The sequence below is a fragment of the Balaenoptera musculus genome, chromosome 1 (assembly GCF_009873245.2).
Source record: "Balaenoptera musculus isolate JJ_BM4_2016_0621 chromosome 1, mBalMus1.pri.v3, whole genome shotgun sequence".
Classification (NCBI taxonomy): Eukaryota; Metazoa; Chordata; class Mammalia; order Artiodactyla; family Balaenopteridae; genus Balaenoptera; species Balaenoptera musculus.
Genome location: NC_045785.1, coordinates 184,071,536 through 184,090,942, shown reverse-complemented (window position 1 = coordinate 184,090,942; position 19,407 = coordinate 184,071,536). Strand labels below are relative to the sequence as shown.

At 46.6% G+C, this 19,407-nt stretch overlaps 1 protein-coding gene across 7 annotated transcripts in view; it reads right to left on the bottom strand.

The window, feature by feature from the left end:
• Positions 1-586: 586 nt before the first annotated feature.
• Positions 587-19,407, bottom strand: part of IPO9 (importin 9) — a 46,583-nt gene continuing 27,762 nt past the window's right edge. For 4 of the 7 annotated variants that reach the window (XM_036848600.1, XM_036848576.1, XM_036848616.1 and 1 more), the window contains 11 exons: positions 18,359-18,518; positions 8,177-8,403; positions 6,117-6,265; positions 5,532-5,660; positions 4,648-4,923; positions 4,372-4,538; positions 3,689-3,822; positions 2,586-2,708; positions 2,114-2,218; positions 1,856-1,932; positions 587-1,535 (listed from right to left, as the gene is read on the bottom strand). In XM_036848600.1, coding sequence (XP_036704495.1) covers positions 1,425-1,535; positions 1,856-1,932; positions 2,114-2,218; positions 2,586-2,708; positions 3,689-3,822; positions 4,372-4,538; positions 4,648-4,923; positions 5,532-5,660; positions 6,117-6,265; positions 8,177-8,403; positions 18,359-18,518 — 1,658 coding nt within the window. In that variant the 3' untranslated portion in view covers positions 587-1,424. Of the gene's footprint in view, positions 1,536-1,779; positions 1,933-2,113; positions 2,219-2,585; positions 2,709-3,688; positions 3,823-4,371; positions 4,539-4,647; positions 4,924-5,531; positions 5,661-6,116; positions 6,266-8,176; positions 8,404-18,358; positions 18,519-19,407 lie in introns of all 7 variants that reach the window. The other 3 variants (XM_036848591.1, XM_036848582.1, XM_036848609.1) reach the window with 3 other exon arrangements.

The window sequence follows — 19,407 nt, the reverse complement described above, 5'->3', positions numbered from 1 at the left end:
GAGCACCTGTGGCCAGACCTGCGTCATCTCACCAGAATCACGGGAGGAGGAGCAGTGGTCAGAGGCGGCACGAGCCCAGGGCCTGGTTGGCAGCCCCGGGAACACACACACACCACCCCGCTCCCAGGCTTTCCACTGCAGGTGGGGGGCAGTGACCAGCAGGGACACCTAGTGGCAACAAGTCCCCAGGCTCCCAAGGCAGCCCCGCAGAATCAATGCCCATGGGGGGGTGGTCTTTCCTTGAGATAGTTAAATTCAGTTTATATTCTATTTCCCGCTGTGAGACCACCACCCTAAAGGAATACTCTGCAGCTATTAAAAATGGGGCGCTGGGTGTGGGCAGTACCAAAAAAGGGGCTGCCGGGCTAATTCACCTTCCTCCTCCTGATTTCTTATCCTCATTCACTTTTGAACCCACCACAGACAATTCCCAACTAGGAGAATCAATCATTTCCTCTAGGTCAGCTAAAACACACAACGGTGTCTACTACACAGCTCTACCTAAGCCTTTCCCCTCATTTTAATTTTCCTTCTAAAAGGAACAGAAGGCAGAGGTGCTGAGACACCTTATACCATGCAGACTAAATTCATTTGTAAAGATTACTTTACTCTCCTAGAAAAATACACATTGCAAATTTGAGGGCTACAACTTACCCACCTTAGAGAATTCCTGAGGGAGAGGGGGAGCCTCTGAATATCAGACTGTGTGGGGATGTGTGTGAGAGGCATGTTAAATATGGTTGGGTCAGGTGGACTTTTTAAAAAAATCTGTTTTTCCCTCATTTTTTTTTTTTTCTAAAAAAGGAAAAACAAATTGCCATCTGTCTGGCTTATCCCGTGTGCGTGCACGTATACAGAGGAACAGCGTCGGGGAGGGGCTGTGTCATGCAACGAGGCAAAACCAAGACGACCTCCTTCGACGGGGAGTCTCAGTGTCGCAGGAGGAATGGGGGGCCCTGGCGCCGCTTCCCCTCGCTCCTACGAGACCCAGCGCGTCTGCGGTGCGGGGCAGAAAACACCATTCTCGCCCGAGGGTATTCCTATCTGAACACGTCAGACGTCCTGCGAAAGGAAATAGGTCCACTTTAGAATATGAACGGTCGTGACTTCCGGTGCTCCTCAGGTGAGGCCGAATAATCCATGAACACACAACCCTTCTGGGCACCCTGATTCCGGCCCGGCCAGCAGAGGACCCCAGGAGCAGAGGCGGGCACAGCTGGGGACAAGAAGGGTCCAGAGACGGCTGCTTCAGGGGGCGCTGGGAAGTGTCCTTTGTCCCAGCACTCCTAGGTGATGGCACTGGTGAGCCTGGTCTGTACTGCCAGTGTCACTCTGCAGAGGCCGCTCCAGGCTGAGAAGAAAGCGCATCTCAAGGCCAGCGAGGGCTGCAAAACGGTGTGCGGCGGGGCAGGAGGAGGACCGCTTCAGATGCCAATGGTCTGCAGAACCCGCCTCTCGTGGTCGTTGAGGTGGCCTGAGAACACCACGTAGCAGGGCTGCTGAGCAAACTGGCAGAGGAAGTCCGTGAGGTACGCCTGGAGGAACGGAGGACGGAGGTGTCCCTGAGGGCGGGAACCTTCACACTAGTGCCAGTGCCCCGAGGGGCTCTAGGGACGGTTCAACCCAGAGACTGAATCCCACAGGGATTTCCCAAGATCACACCTTGCAATCCGCCCCTAGGACTTGGACGACACAGCCCCGGGAAGCTGGATTCCAACACGGGGCAGGGGTAGGAAGCCCCTGGGTGCAGAGTCCCCGCCCTCCCCCAGCCCTGCCCACCGGGCAAGACGAGGTCAGCCAGGAATGGTGCTCAAGCCACTGCTGCTTGCGAGACGCCGTCTCTGGACGCCCTCACCTGCAGATCGACCTGATAGAGAGGATCCTTCAGGGCGTCAGGGTCGTCTTCCTCGTCATCCTCGTAGTAGTCCTCCTCTGGAGAGACACCAAGCCAGGGAGGGTCAGGGCACGGGCCCCGGGGGGCAGGCAGCGCCCACATGGCTGAGGTCAAGGGGTACAAAAGCCCAAGGCACGTCCCTTGTGGGCCCACCGCTCGCCCTTTCCTGGGCGCCCCGTTCTCGGTACCAGTGTGCGCAGGGCTGGCCTCGACGCTCACCGTATTTACTTGTGGCAAGAATATCGGACAAGAGTTGGCCCGCTAGGCCGTCCTCCTCCTCGTCGTCGTCCTCGTCCTGGTCCTCCCACATGTCACTGGAGTCATCTGCATGGGGCCGAGAAGCAGCTGGAGCACACGCACGCATCTCCCTCCCACACCCAGACCGGCCAGGACACAAAAGCCCCGCGGGTTTCTGCGCTGCGGCCCCATGGGCCCCAGTGGTAAGAGGACCAGGCCAGATCCCCCACTAAGTCTGAATGGAAAAACTAAGCGTGCTGGTGGGGAGAGAACAGGCCGAGAGGCTCTTCAGAACAATCAGAGCCGGAAGGGCTGGCCTCCTTCCTGGCCACCCCCGAGGTGCTGCAGGCAGACCCTGGAGATCAGTCTGGGCCGTGGGGACTCAGCACACCCAGCCAGCCATCTGCAAGCCCGGGGCCTGGCTGCTAGTTCAGTCTCCAGGGAGTGCGGGCACCTTGGCTCCACTCTGCAGGGGCGGCCTGGCGGGCGGCGTTGGCCTCCATGACGTTGGACAGCTCGTTGATGATCAGCTTCAGGATCTTGACCAGCAAGGGAATGTTCGTCCAGCGCTCAGGGTCTGGGAAGGAAAGAGGAGGCTCCACGTCCGACCGTCCCTGGGCCACTCCCCCCGCAAGGGAGCCCTGCTCACCAGACCCGGCGCACCGCCCCCTGGCTCTCCACTGCCCAGACCACGCCCAGCCCTGAGGCACGACGGAAAATTAAATAACTTCATTCTGTGCCACGTTACAGGAGTTTAGAAGTCAGGAGAGATGAGAGACTTCAGGGACTAAAGGAGACAGGTTTTGCCAGTAAAAAAGCCTGGAAACCAGGGACCTGCATAGGGTGGAGCACTCCAGGCCCTGGGACTTGCAGTTTGAGAAGCAGCACAGGTGAGTGTAAACCTGCAGTTAAAGAAGGCAGCTCTAGGGCTTCCCTGGTGGTGCAGTGGTTAAGAATCCGCCTGCCAATGCAGGGGACACGGGTTCAAGCCCTGGTCCGGGAAGATCCCGCATGCCGCGGAGCAACTAAGCCCGTGCACCACAACTACTGAGCCTGCGCTCTAGAGCCCGCGAGCCACGACTACTGAGCCTGCGCTCCGCAATGAGAAGCCACCTCGATGAGAAGCCCGCGCACCCCGCAACCAGAGAAAGCCTGCGTGCAGCAACGAAGACCCGATGCAGAAAAAATAAATTAATTAAAAAAAAAAATGGTTAAGATGGTAAATTAAAAAAAAAAAAAGGCAGCTCTGCACTCTGCCCACACATCACCGGAGTCATGGGCCAAAGGCAATCAGACACAAAGACGCTAGAAGTGGGCATCCAAGGCCCAGGATGAAGCTGGATGCTGGGGATCCCTGTACCTGGGACTCCTGTCCACTTTCAGCAGCAGCAGGACCCACACGCTCTGCTCCACTGTTTACCTGGGGTTTTCTGCCGCTTCTTATCAAACCCATCACTAACAGTCATGTCTTAACCGCCTCCCAGCCCAGCGGTCCTGAGCCTCGGGGGCGGGGGTGGTGGTGGTGTGTGTGTGTGTGAGGGGAGCAGCGTCACCCACTCTTGGCCGACTTGGAGCGGGTGCGGGTGCCCTCGTCCAGGCCGTAGATCTCCTCCCCCTTCACGCGGATGTCCTGTAGCCGCTTGTCATCCGCGTTGATGCCGTGCTGGAGCAGCTTACACAGCGCCACAGAGCTGGCGAGGAAGAGCCAGAAAGGGCCGATCAGCTGCCCCCTCGGAGTTCACTCCAAGGAGACAAGCAGTTATGTCCCGACACTTGGAGGGTGAAAGTGCTTTCACAACTAATTAGGGGACAGAAGAGAGTTCGGCTGAAAAGGGGATTTCGTGTTCCTAAGGACGGTCGGATGAGAGCTGTCCTTGAACAGAGCCGGAGTGGGTGAGCAGCACGACGATGTCCGCGCCAGGAGGAGTGTGGGGTGATGAGACGCCGTGGATAAAGTCCAGGATGAAAAGTTAGAAAGCTGGGTTTATGAAGAAGAGGCAGCCGCCAGCAGCACTTGGCTGGGTGAAGGTGCGGGCAGGGGAGGGTCTCTAGCCAGCAGAGATCAAAAACACACGCTCTACCTGCGACGACTATCTTTTGGGAATTTCAAGATGGCAGCTACTTGAATATACAGTTTAGCCAGAAAGAAACAGAGGCAAAAGGAATGCAACGGGCAGCTGGGTACGTCAAGTCAGGGAACGAGGCAGAAGGCCCAGAGGAGGAGGAGGAGGAGGCCCCACCTGACTTTGCCCTCGTACTGCCCGTAGAAGAGGTGCTGCCGGCTGGTCCACTCGGCCATCACGAACTCCAGGGCAGGCTTGCCGGTGGGCCCCGGGAGGCTGCACAGGAACTCCAGGAGCGGCTCCAGCTGGGTGTGCACCAGGTGGGCGAACACCATGATCAGGGACTGGGGGGACAGGAGGACGCCGGCTTCAGGGACTCAGGCAGCCGGGCAGGAGACAGAGGGCCGCGTGGCCGCTTCCTCGCCAGCGTCTCTGGGGCTGGGGCCGTCTTACCTGCATGACGCTGAGCGTCTCCGCCTGCTGCATCTTGCTGAGGATGGCACGGAGAATCTGGTCCAGGTTCTCCCCCAGCTCCCGCCCCGCCTTGGAGATGAGGGTGGACACGAGGCGGCCCACGAAGGCGGCAGTGAACTCGGAGGTGCGGGGGTCCAGGAGCTGGCTCACCACCTGCATCACGTACCACAGCCCATTGTGGCCCTGCTCGTCGTGCCACTGGGCCACCTGCTCCAGCGTCACCGACACGTAGGCCCGCAGGCACTCACCACCATTCTGCGAGACAAGGGAGGGGACCAGGTCAGCCGCGGGCACACAAGCCCTCCGTCTGCAGGGTCTGGGGGGCTCATTCCGCTGGAGTTGGGGCCGCGCCGTTGCAGACACAGGCGCGCACCACCCTGTCTCTGCTGTGCCGCATCGGCTAGCTCAGAAACGCACGCTTCTCATCAAAGGGAGAATGGACACGCAAACGGAGTTTCAACCGTAAAGCTCTACCTCTGGTACTGAGAAAACAGAGCTAAGACACAGCAGCAGTAACTGGGGGGACTGCAGGTCTCTGTGAGAATAAAGCAGACCTCACACCAACCACGCTGCCTACAGATTTCCAAAGGCTGACCCCTTTGCTGACTTCATTAGTCTGTACGTCTACAATCTCTTCCGCCGCCGCAGCACCCCCACACAGATAGTAGGACGGCTGGCACTCACACCTTTGAGACGCACAGAACGTCTTGGTTTTAGCAGTCGGAACCCTTCCTGGGTCCTCTGGGTAAATACAGATTTGAGGGGTTTCTATCTCAAAGACAGGAAATGGCGTCCCACTTCTCAGCGTGCTGCACACGCACCGCGGCTTGGACGCCGGCGTGGTGACACCTGCACGGAGATACCTGCATGGTGGCGTTGTCGTCTGTGTGGAGGGTGCACTGGGCCACAGCAGGGAAAGCCTGGCAGATAAGCAGCTGGGAGAGGGGGGGCTTCGTGTTCCGCACGACCGTGGTCAGGATGTCAATGGCCGTCTGCAGGAGAGAAGTCAGGCTTGCCTCTGGGGTGGGCGGAGGGGGCCCAACAACAAGATCCTTACTGTGCGGAGCCCACCCACCAACCCAGAGACACTCATGATGAAAGGCACGTTTCTGGAAGAAGAAGACAGCAGAGGGTACTCTCAAGTCTCCTGGAGGCAGCTCACCACTTGAGAAGCCATGGGGGTGGGCGGGGGCAGAGGGTGACTGGACAGCCAGGGACAGTGTCATCACGGGACTGTCCAATCACCGAGGGCACCTTGGGAACAAGAGCTCCCTTCTGAAAGCCTCGAGAACCGCCCACTGTCCTTGTGGGTGAAGCAGCCCAGGAACATCACCCCGTGAACATATCACGCTGCTGGTCGGCGTCCGCGGGGTGGGATCGCGGGGGGCTCGTGCAGGGCTCGCTCGCGCTCTCTCATCCCCACCCCGGCCCCGCAACGACTGCCGTACCGCACAGAGCCCCGCAGGGATCTTGTCTGCTGGTGCCTGCATGATGCCGACCAGCGTGGGAATCAGCCTCATCTGCATGGGGCCCTGGCAGGCTTCAATCTGCGACAGCTCCTTGAAGATGTCCTGAGCCAGCGAGGCGACCACAGGATCTGAAGTGGAGAAGGCAACACGAGTCCCCCCGCCTGGTGGTCTGTGTGTGCTTCTGCCTTAATGCTGCCTGTTGTTCGGCCCTAACCGAAGTGAGCAACTTCCGCTTTGTTGTTTTTTTTTTTAGAAATTTCATGTAATGTCTGAAACATTTACATTAACATATTTCCACACAAATAACCCAAAGAAAGTTTAGTATTAGTTGTTTTTTGTTTGTTTGTTTTTTTATACAGCAGGTTCTTACTAGTCATCAATTTTGTACATATCAGTGTATACATGCCAATCCCAATCTCCCAATTCAGCACACCACCATCCCCACCCCACCGCGGTTTTCCCCCCTTGGTGTCCACACGTTTACAACTTCTGCTTTGATTACGCATCACTGACCCGGAACCTACTGGGGCCACCTGAGTAACCGGAAAGGCAGGGAGAGCTGCCAGCTGTCTGGGAGACAGCATGTGTGTGATCTCATGAAGTCAGGGACGAGCCAGCAACAGCTATTCCTAAAACAGAACCTGCCTCTTTTTCTGGGACAAATCTTTAACGTCTGTATTCTTGTGAAACTTGGGCTGATTATGAAAACAAATGCTTAAGGGGAAAAAAAGCCCCCACTGATACTTTGTTAAGAAGACATCAGTCTCGGAAACTGCCCAAGCACTGACTCTTCCCAGGTTCCCACGTGTCGACGAGGACCACGTACATCTCCTGGGGGTGGGCACCATGCACAAGAACTCGCAAAGCCACTGGAGGGCAAAAGGTAAAGCCTTCCAAAAGCAGAGCCTCGTGAAGAAATGCAACTTCAGCTCGACCTGCTTTATGTAAGAAAAATATATAAGAAAAATATAAACGCCCTCCTCTATGTAGCATGAGACAACGTATGCAGTGTGCAGGGCACTAAGACACACGTTAAAAGTTCACTGCAGCGTTGTCCATAATAGACAAAAACTGTAAACAACCCAGAGGTCCATGAACAGCATGGGTAAATAAATGATGGTATTTATGGAATAAACACTATGTGACGGGCGGAGAGAATGAGGACTATCTAAGACTGCAGTGTGGAACCCTCCTTAGGACACATTTTTAAGTGAAAAAGCGAACTGAATAAAATGTTCAGTACAACATCATGTTACATAACCAACCCCCTTCCAAGCTTCAATACTCGCTCTTCAGATACAAATGTCCTCAATATTTCTAATACACACTCACTGCAGAAAAACTTAAAATGCAGGAAAGTATTAAAGGAAAAAACACACCTGTAATTCCACCACCTAGAGATAACTACCCTTAACATTTTGATGCATTTTCTTCTGGTGTTTTTTCTATATACGTATCCACACATACATCCTTTTCTAAAGCAAAACCAAAACTTGGGGTTATATTCTACGCATTTTGGAAAACAATCTATTCACTTACAAGGTGAGCGCTTCCTCATGGCTTTAACAATTCCTTTGAGGTTGGATTATTAACGGCTGCAAAGCATTCCATTTTATGGATATAATTAATTAACCTCTTATTATTTCCAAATTTTTGCTACTATAAAGAACATGCAATGAACACCTTATTCATAAACCTTTGCATGTATCTCCTTCTTCACTTTTCCTTTTCTAGTTATAGTTCTAGGCCTCTTCTTTTAGGAAACTTTTGATTTAGTTGCTCAATTCCCTTACTTTACTGTCAAAGTCCTGAATTATACGTCTTGCTGGTTAGCTTTCTTCGTTATCTTTCTTCCCAGTTCTTACTAGACAATGAGAGTTACAGGCATAGGTTCTCTGCTGTTTAGTGCTGCTGGATCTATAGCACGACCCTACTCTCGCAAATTCAAAGTCACATTCTTTGCTTCTAATGCTAAGACCATCAGACCCAGGGAAGCGCTCACGCGACCCCCCCCCCCCCGCAACCTGCCTCGCGCATACCGTTACTGTACTTTAGGAAGATGGCGATGGTGAAGGGGCAGATTTTGCTCTCCATGCTTGCTGTGAACTCTGGGTCTACCGTACAAACGATGCACAGGGTCTCCATCACCAGGTTGAGGACCTCTGAGCTGAACTGAGCCGCCAGGTGAATTAAGCCATCCAGGATACTGGGGAGGAAGGGCTGAAGCACGTGGGTGCTCTCCGAGACTTTCAGCTGGTCACAGTAACTGGAGAGCAAGAAATAAGCAAGAACTACTCACCAGCGGGTACCTCAATTCCTGGTTTTTCCAATCAGCATTACGTGTTACAGCATTTACAAGTGAAGCTTTATGAAGCTACTTCTAGAGCTCATTAAGTTTTTACATCTTTCTGTGGCTTTTTGTTTAGAACTATCACCACCACCATTTCTATGTTTTCTAATCTATTTCTGCTTTGGTCTTTGTTATTTCCTTTAAAATTTCTTTCATCCCTCTATTTCGTTTTGAAGCAAATCCCAGTCATGGTTACATCCAAATTATTAAGATATTAAGTCAAATGACTTATGATTCCTCAGACTATTGTTTTAGTCACATTCCTAAGATATATATATATATAATTTTCCAAACAGCGTTTTAAAATCTTTTCCAATACAACTGTTACTTAGTAGGAGACTATTATTTAACTTTCATGTTATAAAGATTTTATACTTTTTGGAGTTTTTTTGCATCCTAAGATGAGATCAATGTATATAAACATTTTACACATACTTACAAAACTGGTGTACTATTTGCAGGGTTTAAAAGTTTGTTTTCAAAACAGAAACAGACTCACTGACGTAAGAGTACCAATTTATGGTTACGGGGGGGTGGGAGGGATAGACTGGGAGTTTGGGATTGACATGTACACGTGGCTATATTTAAAACAGATAACCAACAAGGACCTACTGTATAGCACAGGGAACTCTGCTCAATACTCTTTAATAACCAAGATGGGAAAAGAATTGGAAAAAGAATAGATACATGTATATGTATAACTGAATCACTTTGCTGTACACCTGAAACCAACACAACATTGTTAATCAACTATACTCCAATATAAAATAAAAATTAAAAAATTAAAAAAAAGGAAATTTTATTTCTTAAAAAAAAGTTTGTTTTCTATACATAGTTCTACCTTATTTGCCTCTTATTCAATCAATAAATATTTACTGGGTGCTGCTTACCATGTCCAATGGGATACAATTATTAAAAATATATCATCTAAGTCTTTACTTTTATTATTTTCAGAACGGTAATAAAAGTCAATAAAAACATTGCTTCTCTACGTTAAAAGAACCTAGTGCAGAAACAAGGCCCCCCGACCCCAGATTCACAATAAATGGTTTTTCTTAACTTAATTTTTAAGTGTCTTACAACCATATTATTTGTGTCAGCTGCTGGGTTCAAAGATCCACAGTGACTAGTAAACCTGTGGGCTTAGATCTCAGATTTGTTCAGATTCTTTGTTTTTTGGTCCATAACATCGATCTCAGATTTGTTCAGATTCTTGTTTTTTGGTCCATAACATCTTTTTTTTTTAGCCACACTGCACGGCTTGCGGGATCTTAGTTCCCCAACCAGGGATCGAACCCGGGCCCTCGGCAGTGAAAGCGCCAATAACTGCTGGATTGTCAGGGAGTTCCTCATCTATAACATCTCTATGTTCAATGCCACCGTGCTCTAATCTAACTCCTCCTTAAGAGCTGGCTCAGCGTCTGGCTGTGGGCAGCTCTTGGCTCGTCAGACTAGGTTCTGCATCCATCGCCACTGGGACTGAGTGGTGCCCCACCTCTTCCCGCTGCTTCTCATTCTAAGGGTTTACAGAGTCTGGGAGACCACAGAGTGCATCATCTGGCCAGATCATATGGGATCTTCCATGCCATGCTAAGGAGGTTAGACTTTATCCTGGAAGCCAGTGTATATCAAAGTTTTTTGTTTTTTTTTTTTTACAAATTACTCCTAACACCTAATCTCTTCTTTGCCCTACCCCACAGTCTTCAGGGAAAACCGACATCCCAGGAAAATGCTCTATATTTATCCTGTGGCCTCATGGACCATCTGGTATACTCTGACTTTCTTCCGGGTACCTGTATCCCAGAGTTCGAAGAGCACAACCAGAGCCATGAGTTTTAATTTTCAGGCACAAGAAGCTGAGCACACAAGCCAGGGCAGCCACAGTGGGAGAGGGAGGAAGGGAGGAGAGGCGAAGGAACCAAGCCCTGGCAGAGAGCTGGCATCTCTGGGAGTACAGACCTCTATCTTTAGGTATAAGATCTAAAGGTACAAGATCTGTACTTTTACTATAACAGGGACTACAGGTAGGGTAGGCCTGGAGGTGGTAAACAGTAAGCTCAGTAGTGGATGTGTTAGTTTTCAGGTGCTTGTAAGATACCCATCCTGGTATAGACAGTAAGCACATACATTAATTTGGAGCTCTGGAGAAAGGCTGGCATAAATATGATTAGAGAAATGAGACACAAGTGGAAGTATCTGTCAATCAATATCTTGTTTCAGAAATGGTTTAAGGCAGTTTGCAATAATACATACACTACGACATGAATGAATATATTAAAACTGGGGTAAAAGAGAGAAAAGCCAAGGTGGTATGATGACCAGGAAAGGGTTGCTGGTGACATGAGAATGAGCAGTTTCAGTGACGTGATGAGAATATAAGCCAGACTGAAACTGGCTGGAAAACTGAAGAGGGAAATGGCCAAATGGAGAATCCTGGCTGTGAAAGAAAGCACAGCTAGCACCCCTTCACAGGAAGCTCTTAACCTGGGGTCCACTCTTCCACACATGATGTAAAATTTTATAAACAGGTATGAGTGTCCATTTCTTTGCTGTGCACGTTCATGGCTTTTGTCACTTTTCCAGAGACAGCTGTTACACCTTTCCAGAAAACCAATGCCCATGTAGCCAGAGAATTGAAAACTATTAAACAAAAGAGAGTTCTCGTCACGTATTTTTTCTGATTATAAGAGTAATATAAAATTTAAGCAAACTTTAAGTTTCTTTCAATTTAAATCCTTCTCAGCTTTACTGCGGCGTGACCGACCTATAAAATGGTTGGCTATGTACACTGTGGTGACTGGACGGACATGCACAGCGTGAAAGGTTTCCCACATCCAGGTCACTGACACGTCCATCATCTCAGATTTACCTTCTTCTGGGTGAGAACACTAATTTCTACGTCCCGTTACATGATGCAGTCACCATATCTCACGTTAGATCCTCAGCCCTTGGTCATCTGACCGACGACAGCGTGTACCCTTTTATCAATCTCTCCATGTTCCCCACCCTCAGCAACCTCCTTCCTGCTCTCCTTTACAAAGGGTCGGGCTTTTTAAAAGGTTCCACATATAAGTGATACCATGCAGCATTTGTCTTCCTCTGTGTGGCTTATTTCACTCAGCACCATGCCCTCAAGGTCCATCCAAGCTGCTGCAAATGGCAGGCTTTCCCTCCTTCTCGCAGCTGAGTTATATTATGGTCCACTGAATACTCACACATCTCCTTCATCCACTCATCCACCGATGCACACTCAGGTTGTTTCCACGTCTCGGCCACTGTGAATAATGCTGCGATAAACACAGGAGTGCAGACACCTCTTCGAGATCTTGTTTTCATTTCCTTTGGATATATACCCAGAAATGGGACTGCTGGATCAAATGGTAGTTCTATTTTTAAATTTTTTTAGGACCCTCCATACTGTTTTCCAGTGGCTGCACCAATTTACATTCCCACCAGCAGTGCACAAGGGCTCCCTTTTCTCCACACCCTCACCAACCTTGTTATTTCTTGTCTTTTTTTTTTTTAATAATTTTTTTTTAACTGTTAATTTTATTTATTTATTTATTTATTTATGGCTGTGTCGGGTCTTCGTTTCTGTGCGAGGGCTTTCTCTAGTTGTGGCAAGCGGGGGCCACTCTTCATCGCGGTGCGTGGGCCTCTCACTATCGCGGCCTCTCTTGTTGCGGAGCACAGGCTCCAGACGTGCAGGCTCAGCAATTGTGGCTCACGGGCCGAGTTGCTCCGCGGCATGTGGGATCTTCCCAGACCAGGGCTTGAACCCGTGTCCCCTTCATTAGCAGGCAGATTCTCAACCACTGCGCCACCAGGGAAGTCCCATATTTCTTGTCTTTTTGATGACAGCCATTCTAACAAGTCTGAGGTGGTAGCTCATTGTGGTTTTGATTCGCATTTTCCTGATAACTAGTGATGTTGAGCGCTCTTTCATGTACCTGTTGGCTATCTGTATGTCTTCTTTAGAAAAAGTGTCTATTCAAGTCCTCTGCCATTTTTAAAAATCAGATTATTTGCTACTGAGTTGTATGAGTTTTTCATATATTTTGCATATTAACTGCTTATCAGATAAATGGTTTGCAAATATTTTCTCCCATTCAGTAGGTTGCCTTTTCATTTGGCTGATGGTTTCCTTTGCTGTGCTTTTTTAGTTTGATGTAGTCCCACTTGTTTACTTTTGCTTTTGTTGCCAAATACAAAAAATCATTGCCAAGACAAATGTCAAGGAGTTTAACTTTTATGTTTTCCTCCAGGAGTCTTATGGTTTCAGGTCTTAGGTTCAAGTCTTTAATTTATTTTGAGTTGCCCTAAGCATACGGTGTAAGATAAGGGTCCAGTTTTTCGAACACCATTTATTGAAGAGACTGTCCTTCCCCCACTGTATATTCTTGGCTCCTCTGTCATAAAATAATTGACCATATAAGTGTGGGTTTATAGCTGGGCTCTCTGCTCCACTGATCTCTGTGTCTGTTTTTATGCCAATACCACACTGTTTTGATTACTGTAGCTTTGTAATATAGTTTAAAATCAGGAAGTGTGATGCCTCCAGCTTTTTCTTTCTCAAGGTTGCTTTGGCTATTCAGGGTCTCTTGTGATTCCACACAAATGTTAGAATTGTTTGTTCTTCTATGAAAAATGCCACTGGAATTTTGATGGGGTTGCACTGAATCTGTACATTGCTTTGGGTAGTTTGGACATTTGAAAAATATTCATTATTCCAATCCATGAACATGAAACATCTTTCTATTTGTGTCTTCTTCAATCTTTCATCGACGTCTTATAGTTTTCTGTGTACAGATCTTTCACCATCTTGGTTAAATTTATGCTTAGGCATTTTATTGTTTTTGATGCAACTGTACAGGAGATTGTTTTTTAAATTTCTCTTTGTGATAGTTCATTATTTCTTCTTTTCTTTTCTAATTGCTCTGGCTGGGACTTCCACTGCTATGTTGAATAGGAGTGGTAAGAGTGGGTACCCTTACCTTGTTCTTCATCTTAAGAGAAAAAGCTTTCAGCCTTTCACTGTTGAATATGATGTTAGCTGGGGGGGTTGTCATATATGGCCTTTATTGTGTTGGGATATGTTCCTTCTATACACTTTGTTGAAAGTTTTTGTCATGAATGAGTATTGAATTTTGTCAAATGCTTTTTCTGCATCTATTAAGATACTCATGTGATTTTTTATTTTTCACTCTATTAATTGGTGTATGACATTTATTAATTTATGTATGTTGAACCATCCTTGCATCCCAGGGATAGATCCCACTTGATCATGGTGTGTGATCCTTTTACTGTGTCGTTGAATTCAGTTTGCTAGTATTGTGTTGAGAATCTCTGCGTCTATATTCATCAGGCATACTGGCCTGTAGTTTTCTTTTCCTGTAGTGTCCTTGTATGGCTTTGTTATCAGGGAATGCTGGCCTAGTAAAATGAGTTTGGAAATGTTCCCTCCTCTTCAATTTTTTGGAAAGAGTTTGAGAAGGACTGGTATTAATTCTTCTTTAAATGTTTGTAGAACTTACCAGTGAAACCATCTGGTCCTGGGCTTTTCTCTTACGGGAGGTTTTTGATTACTGACTCACTCTCCTTGTTAGTTATTGGTCTGTTCAGATTTTCAATTTTCTTTATGATTCAGTTTTGTTAGGCTGTATGTTTTTAGGAATTTGTGCATTTCTTTTAGGTTATCCAATTTGTTGGCATATACCTGTTCACAGTCGTCTCTTATGAACCTTTGTCTTTCTGTGTTATCAGTTGTAAAGTTTCCCCTCTCATTTCTGATTCTGTACTTGAGTCTTCTCTCTCTTCTTTTCAGTCTAGCTAAAGTCTGTCAATTTTGTTTATCTTTTCAAAACACCAGCTCTTAGTCTCACTAAATTTTTCTAATATTTTTCTGCTCTTTATTTTATTTATTGCTGCTCTCATCTTCCTACTGCTACCTTTGGGCTTAGTTTGTTCTCTAATTCCTGAGGTATAAAGTTAGGTTGTTTGAGAGCTTTCTTTTTTCTTAATGTAGGTGTTTTTATCTATAAACTTCCTTCTTAAAACTCCTTTTGCTGCATCCCATAAGTTTTGGTATTTGTATTTTCCATTTTCGTGTGTTTTAGAATATCTTTATCATTTTTAAAAATTAATTTATTATTTATTTTTGGCTGCGTTGGGTCCTCATTGCTGTGCGTGGCCTTTCTCTAGTTGCGGTGAGCAGGGGCTACTCTTCATTGCAGTGTGTGGGCTTCTCATTGCGGTGGCTTCTCTTGTTGTGGAGCACAGGCTCTAGGCGCACAGGCTTCAGTAGTTGTGGCACGCGGGCTCTAGAGTACAAGTTCAGTAGTTGTGGCTCACGGGCTTAGGTGCTCTGCAGCTTGTGGGATCTTCCCAGACCAGGGCTCGAACCCGTGTCCCCTGCATTGGCAGGCAGATTCTTAACCGCTGCACCACCAGGGAAGTCCCTCAGAATATTCTTAGCTCTCTCTTTTGAGTTCTTTGATCCACGGGTTGTTTAGAAGTGTGTTGTTTAATTTCCATATATTTGTGATTTTTCCAGTTTTCCTACTGTAACTGATTTCTAGTTTCATCTCAACATGATCAGAAAAGATACTTGGTATTATTTTAATGTTAAATTCACTAAAACCTGCTTCATGACTTATCCTGGAGAATGCTCCATGCATGCTTGGGAAGGATGTATGTTCTGCTGCTGCTGGATGGAATGTTCTGTATGTCTGTTGGGTCCATTTGGTTGAAAGTATAGTTTAAGTCCAATGTTTCCCTATTGATTTTCTGTTTGGATGAGCATATCCATTGTTGAGGGTGGGGTATAAATCTCCTGCTGTTATTGTACTGTTGTCTATTTCTCCTTTCAGATATTGATATTTGCTTAATATATTTAGGTGCTCTGATGGCAGGTGCACATATATTTATAATTGTTGTATCTTCCTGATGAATTAACCCCCTTATCATATAATGACCTTTGTTTCTTGTTACAGCTTCTGAATTAAAGTACTTTGTCTGATAAAAGTACAGATACCCTCACTCTCTTTTGGTTTCTACATACACGGAATATCTTTTTCCATCCCTTTACTTTGAGCCTATGTGTGTACTAAAACCTATAGTCTCTTTTAGGCAGCATATAGTTGGGTCTTCTTTTTCAATCCATTCAGCTACTTTGACTTTTAATTGGAGAATTTAATCCATTTATATTTAAAGTAATTTTTGATAAGTAAGCCCATTTTATTAACTGCCATTTTATTAATTGTTTTCTGGCTCTTCTGTAGTTCCCTGTTCCCCTGACCTTTCTCTCTGGCTGTCTTCCTTTGTGAATGGTGATCTTCCATGGTGGAATGCTTTGACTCCTTTCTCTTTATCTTTTGTGCATCTATCATAGATTTTTGCTTTGTGGCTACCATAAGACATTTTATAGATATGATAGTCTATTTCACACTGACAACTTAACTTTGACTGCATACAAAAATTCTACCCCTTTATTCTCTTCCTTTAATGTTTCTGATGTCACGATTTAACTCCTTTTATACTGTGTATTCATAATAATAATCACAAAGTATTTAGCTAGTTATTTTTAACACTTTCATCCTTTAACCTTTATACTAGAGTTAGGTGGTTAACACACCACGGTATTACAGTATCAGAGTATTCCGAATCGATTATATACTTACCTGTATCAGTGTGTTATATATTTTCACATTATTAATTAGCATCCTTTCATTTCAACTTGAAGAACTCCTCTTCGCATTTCTTGTACGGCAGGTCTAGTGGTGAAGAACCCCTTCAGCTTTGTTGTCTGGGAAAGTCTTTATCTTGTCTTCAGTTCTGAAGGACAACTTTCCTAGCTAAAGCACTCTTGGTTGGCAGTTTTTTCTTTCAGCACCTAGAATATACCATCCCACTGTCTCCCGTCCTGCAAAGTTTCTGCTGAGAAATCTGTTGCTAGCCTTATGGGAGTTTCCTTGCATGAGAGAAAAGTTTTTTCCTCTTGCTGCTTTGAAAATTCCCTCTTTGTCTTTGATTTTAGATAGTTTTTACTACATTTTGTCTTGGAGAAGATCACCCTGGATTGAAATTTTGGGGTGATATATTAGCTTTATAACCAGGAGGTACAAATCTCTCCTCAGATTTGGGAAGTTCTCAGCCATTATTTCTTTAAAAAGCTTTTTGCCCCTTCTCCCTCTCTTCTCCTGGGACTCCAATAATTCGTAGACTGCTCCTCCTAAAGATATCCCACAGTTCACGTTTTCTTCCTTCTTTTTCATTCTTTATTCTCTATCCTCCTCTGCCTGGATGATTTTGAAGGTTCTGTCTTCTATTTCACAGGCTTTTTCTTCTGCCTGATCCATTCTGCTACTGATGCTCTCTACTGCATTTTTCCATTTCATTCTCTGTATCCTTCAGCTCCAGAATTTGTTTGGTTCTTTTTTATGATTTCTCTCTTTGTTGAACTTCTCATTTTGTCTGTGAGTTGTTTTTCTAATTTCATGGAATTGTCTTTCTGTGTTTTCTTGTAGCTCATTGAGCTCCTTAAAATGGCTGTTTTGAAATTCTTTATAAGATAAATCACAGATCTCCACGTCTTTGGGGTTGGTTACTGGAACATTATTGTGTTTCTTTTGTGATGTCATGCTTCCTTGGTTTTTCATATTCCTTTATGTCTTGCACTGCTGTCTGCACTTCTGAAGTAGCAGTCACCTCCTCCAGGCTTTACTGACTGACCTCTTCCAAGTGTCCAATCTTGGATTTTTTTTTTGCTCCAGTGGTGTGCTAGAACTTCTCCACTGGGCTTTGGACTTCAACAAAGGCTCTCTCATCTGTGGGTAACTGTCTCAGTCAGTGTTCTCCAGGAGGTCCTGGACCACGTCAAGATCCACAGCTGGGACCGAGGTCTGTGTTTCTATTATCTGACATACAGGTGGGTGAGATTCCCCCTGGGTCCCTTGGTGTACAGTGCCGATGACAGAACCAAAGCCAAATGGGGCTGTAGCCGGGACTATGGTCGGCAAGTCAGTGGCTGGGATGTGGGCTTGTCTTCTCAAAACAGCTCTCCTTGTCCTTAGATGGCACTGAGTTTGACAATCTCCTTGCTTGGACAGATGTCAAATTGTTGTTGTGGGAGGGATAAGAGCGAGGGACATCTTACTCAGACATCTTGCTGACACGCCCCCCCGCAGCAATGCTTTCTAAAGACATATAGTAATGCCAACCCCTCAATCTCTGCTTCAAAAGGTAAGGAGGTAGCGCAGGCAGGTGGGAGGTGAACTCTGCGTTTTTAGGGTTTCAAGCAATTCTTAGGATTCAACTGAGACTCTTAAGTTTGGACTTGAAAATACTCCTGAAAACATCAATACTCCCTGTGGTCTGAGAAGGAATATAAATAAAGGACTAATAGAGCCACTAGTACACTAGCTGTGACAAAGAGAAGTAAAATTGGGAAAAAATAAGCAGTGTTTCCAGGCTACATTATCCCAAATTTGGTTTCCAATACAGAGGCAATCAATCAACCAAATGACTCTAAGCCCGCTTCTATGACCCGCTGCTGTGCGACCCTAGGCAAGTTAGTTATCTCTCGGAGCCTCAGGCTCTGCTTCTCTGTAAGACAGGGAGTTGGTCTAGATGACTCCAGAGCTGGAGTGAAGTGGAAAGGAGCGAGGAGTGAAAGGGCACAGGGTGTATCCGGGACTCACAGAAGCCTTGTTTCTGGTATGGTTTCTTTCCCTGTCCTTCCAGAATCCACTCTGCAGGAGATCTTCAGAAATTTCCAAGCAACACAGTCCACTGGACAGCTGCTGTTTGGGACTTCTACCCTGAGCAACTTTCTCTTAAAACTGTTTCCGTTGTCCTAAGGTGGTGTACTCACCCCCAGATGGCTCTCACTGCAGAAATTCGAACTGATGGGGGTTGTGTCTCATGAAGACCACTAACTGTTGCCTGAAGAAACTGCTGGATCAATTCAGGGGACATAGCAACAGTGAACCGACTGGCAGCCCAAAGGGCCCGGCCCAAGAGGAAAGGAGACACTGGGAGGAAGAGAGAGCAGTTAGGGGCTGGACAATACAAGTTTCTGCTACTGCCCGCCCTCCTCCCCACCTCTATTCCTCAGTTTGTTGCAGTAACTGAATACCACCAAACATACATACGTAATGGAGAGAAAAAGCATGATCTTGAAAGATAAAAGCAAATGTATGACCTATGGCACAGAATCATTTCCCTAGTCTCAGTTTTCACTATGTGCAAAGTACATTTTGACTATTCCTAGACTACAAAGCCCCCACCCTTGTTCCCGCCACAGCTCCCACCACCCCTTACCGCACTGCTAGTCAGCCCTCTAGATGGCTTCTCCACGGCCAGTTTTTTCCTACTCTCGGACCACTACTGGAATACTATAAATTATAGCTCTGTCATGCTTTTATTTAAAATGTCAACGAATTCCACAGCCTACCCAATAAAGCCCATCTAAATTCGCACGGCATTCAAGGACCTCTCAGATCAGTGACTCTAGCATTACCTCTGATTTCCCTTTGTGCCTTCCAAACTCAGGCACACACCCCTCCCTAGGAAGTCAACATCTGACTTTGCCATTTCTGTGCTTTGTTTACACTCACCTCTCCTTGCATTATCTAACCGATCTCTTGGGCTGAAGTAATCCTAACTATCTCTGCCACGTTAAGCCCACGTCCTTAGCTTTCTAACATGATACAAGTATATTTTTTGATATTCTAGGCACTGGTGTAAGGAATACTACCCCCTGCCTGTTATAAGATGCTTGAGGACAGAGACTATATTCAGCTGTCATAGGGCTTAACTCAGTTACCTGTACAATAAACATTTAGTTGATAGGACCTATTCAACAGAACCTAGCAAACGGTGCCAAATAATTACATACTAATTCATATAATGGAGAGTACC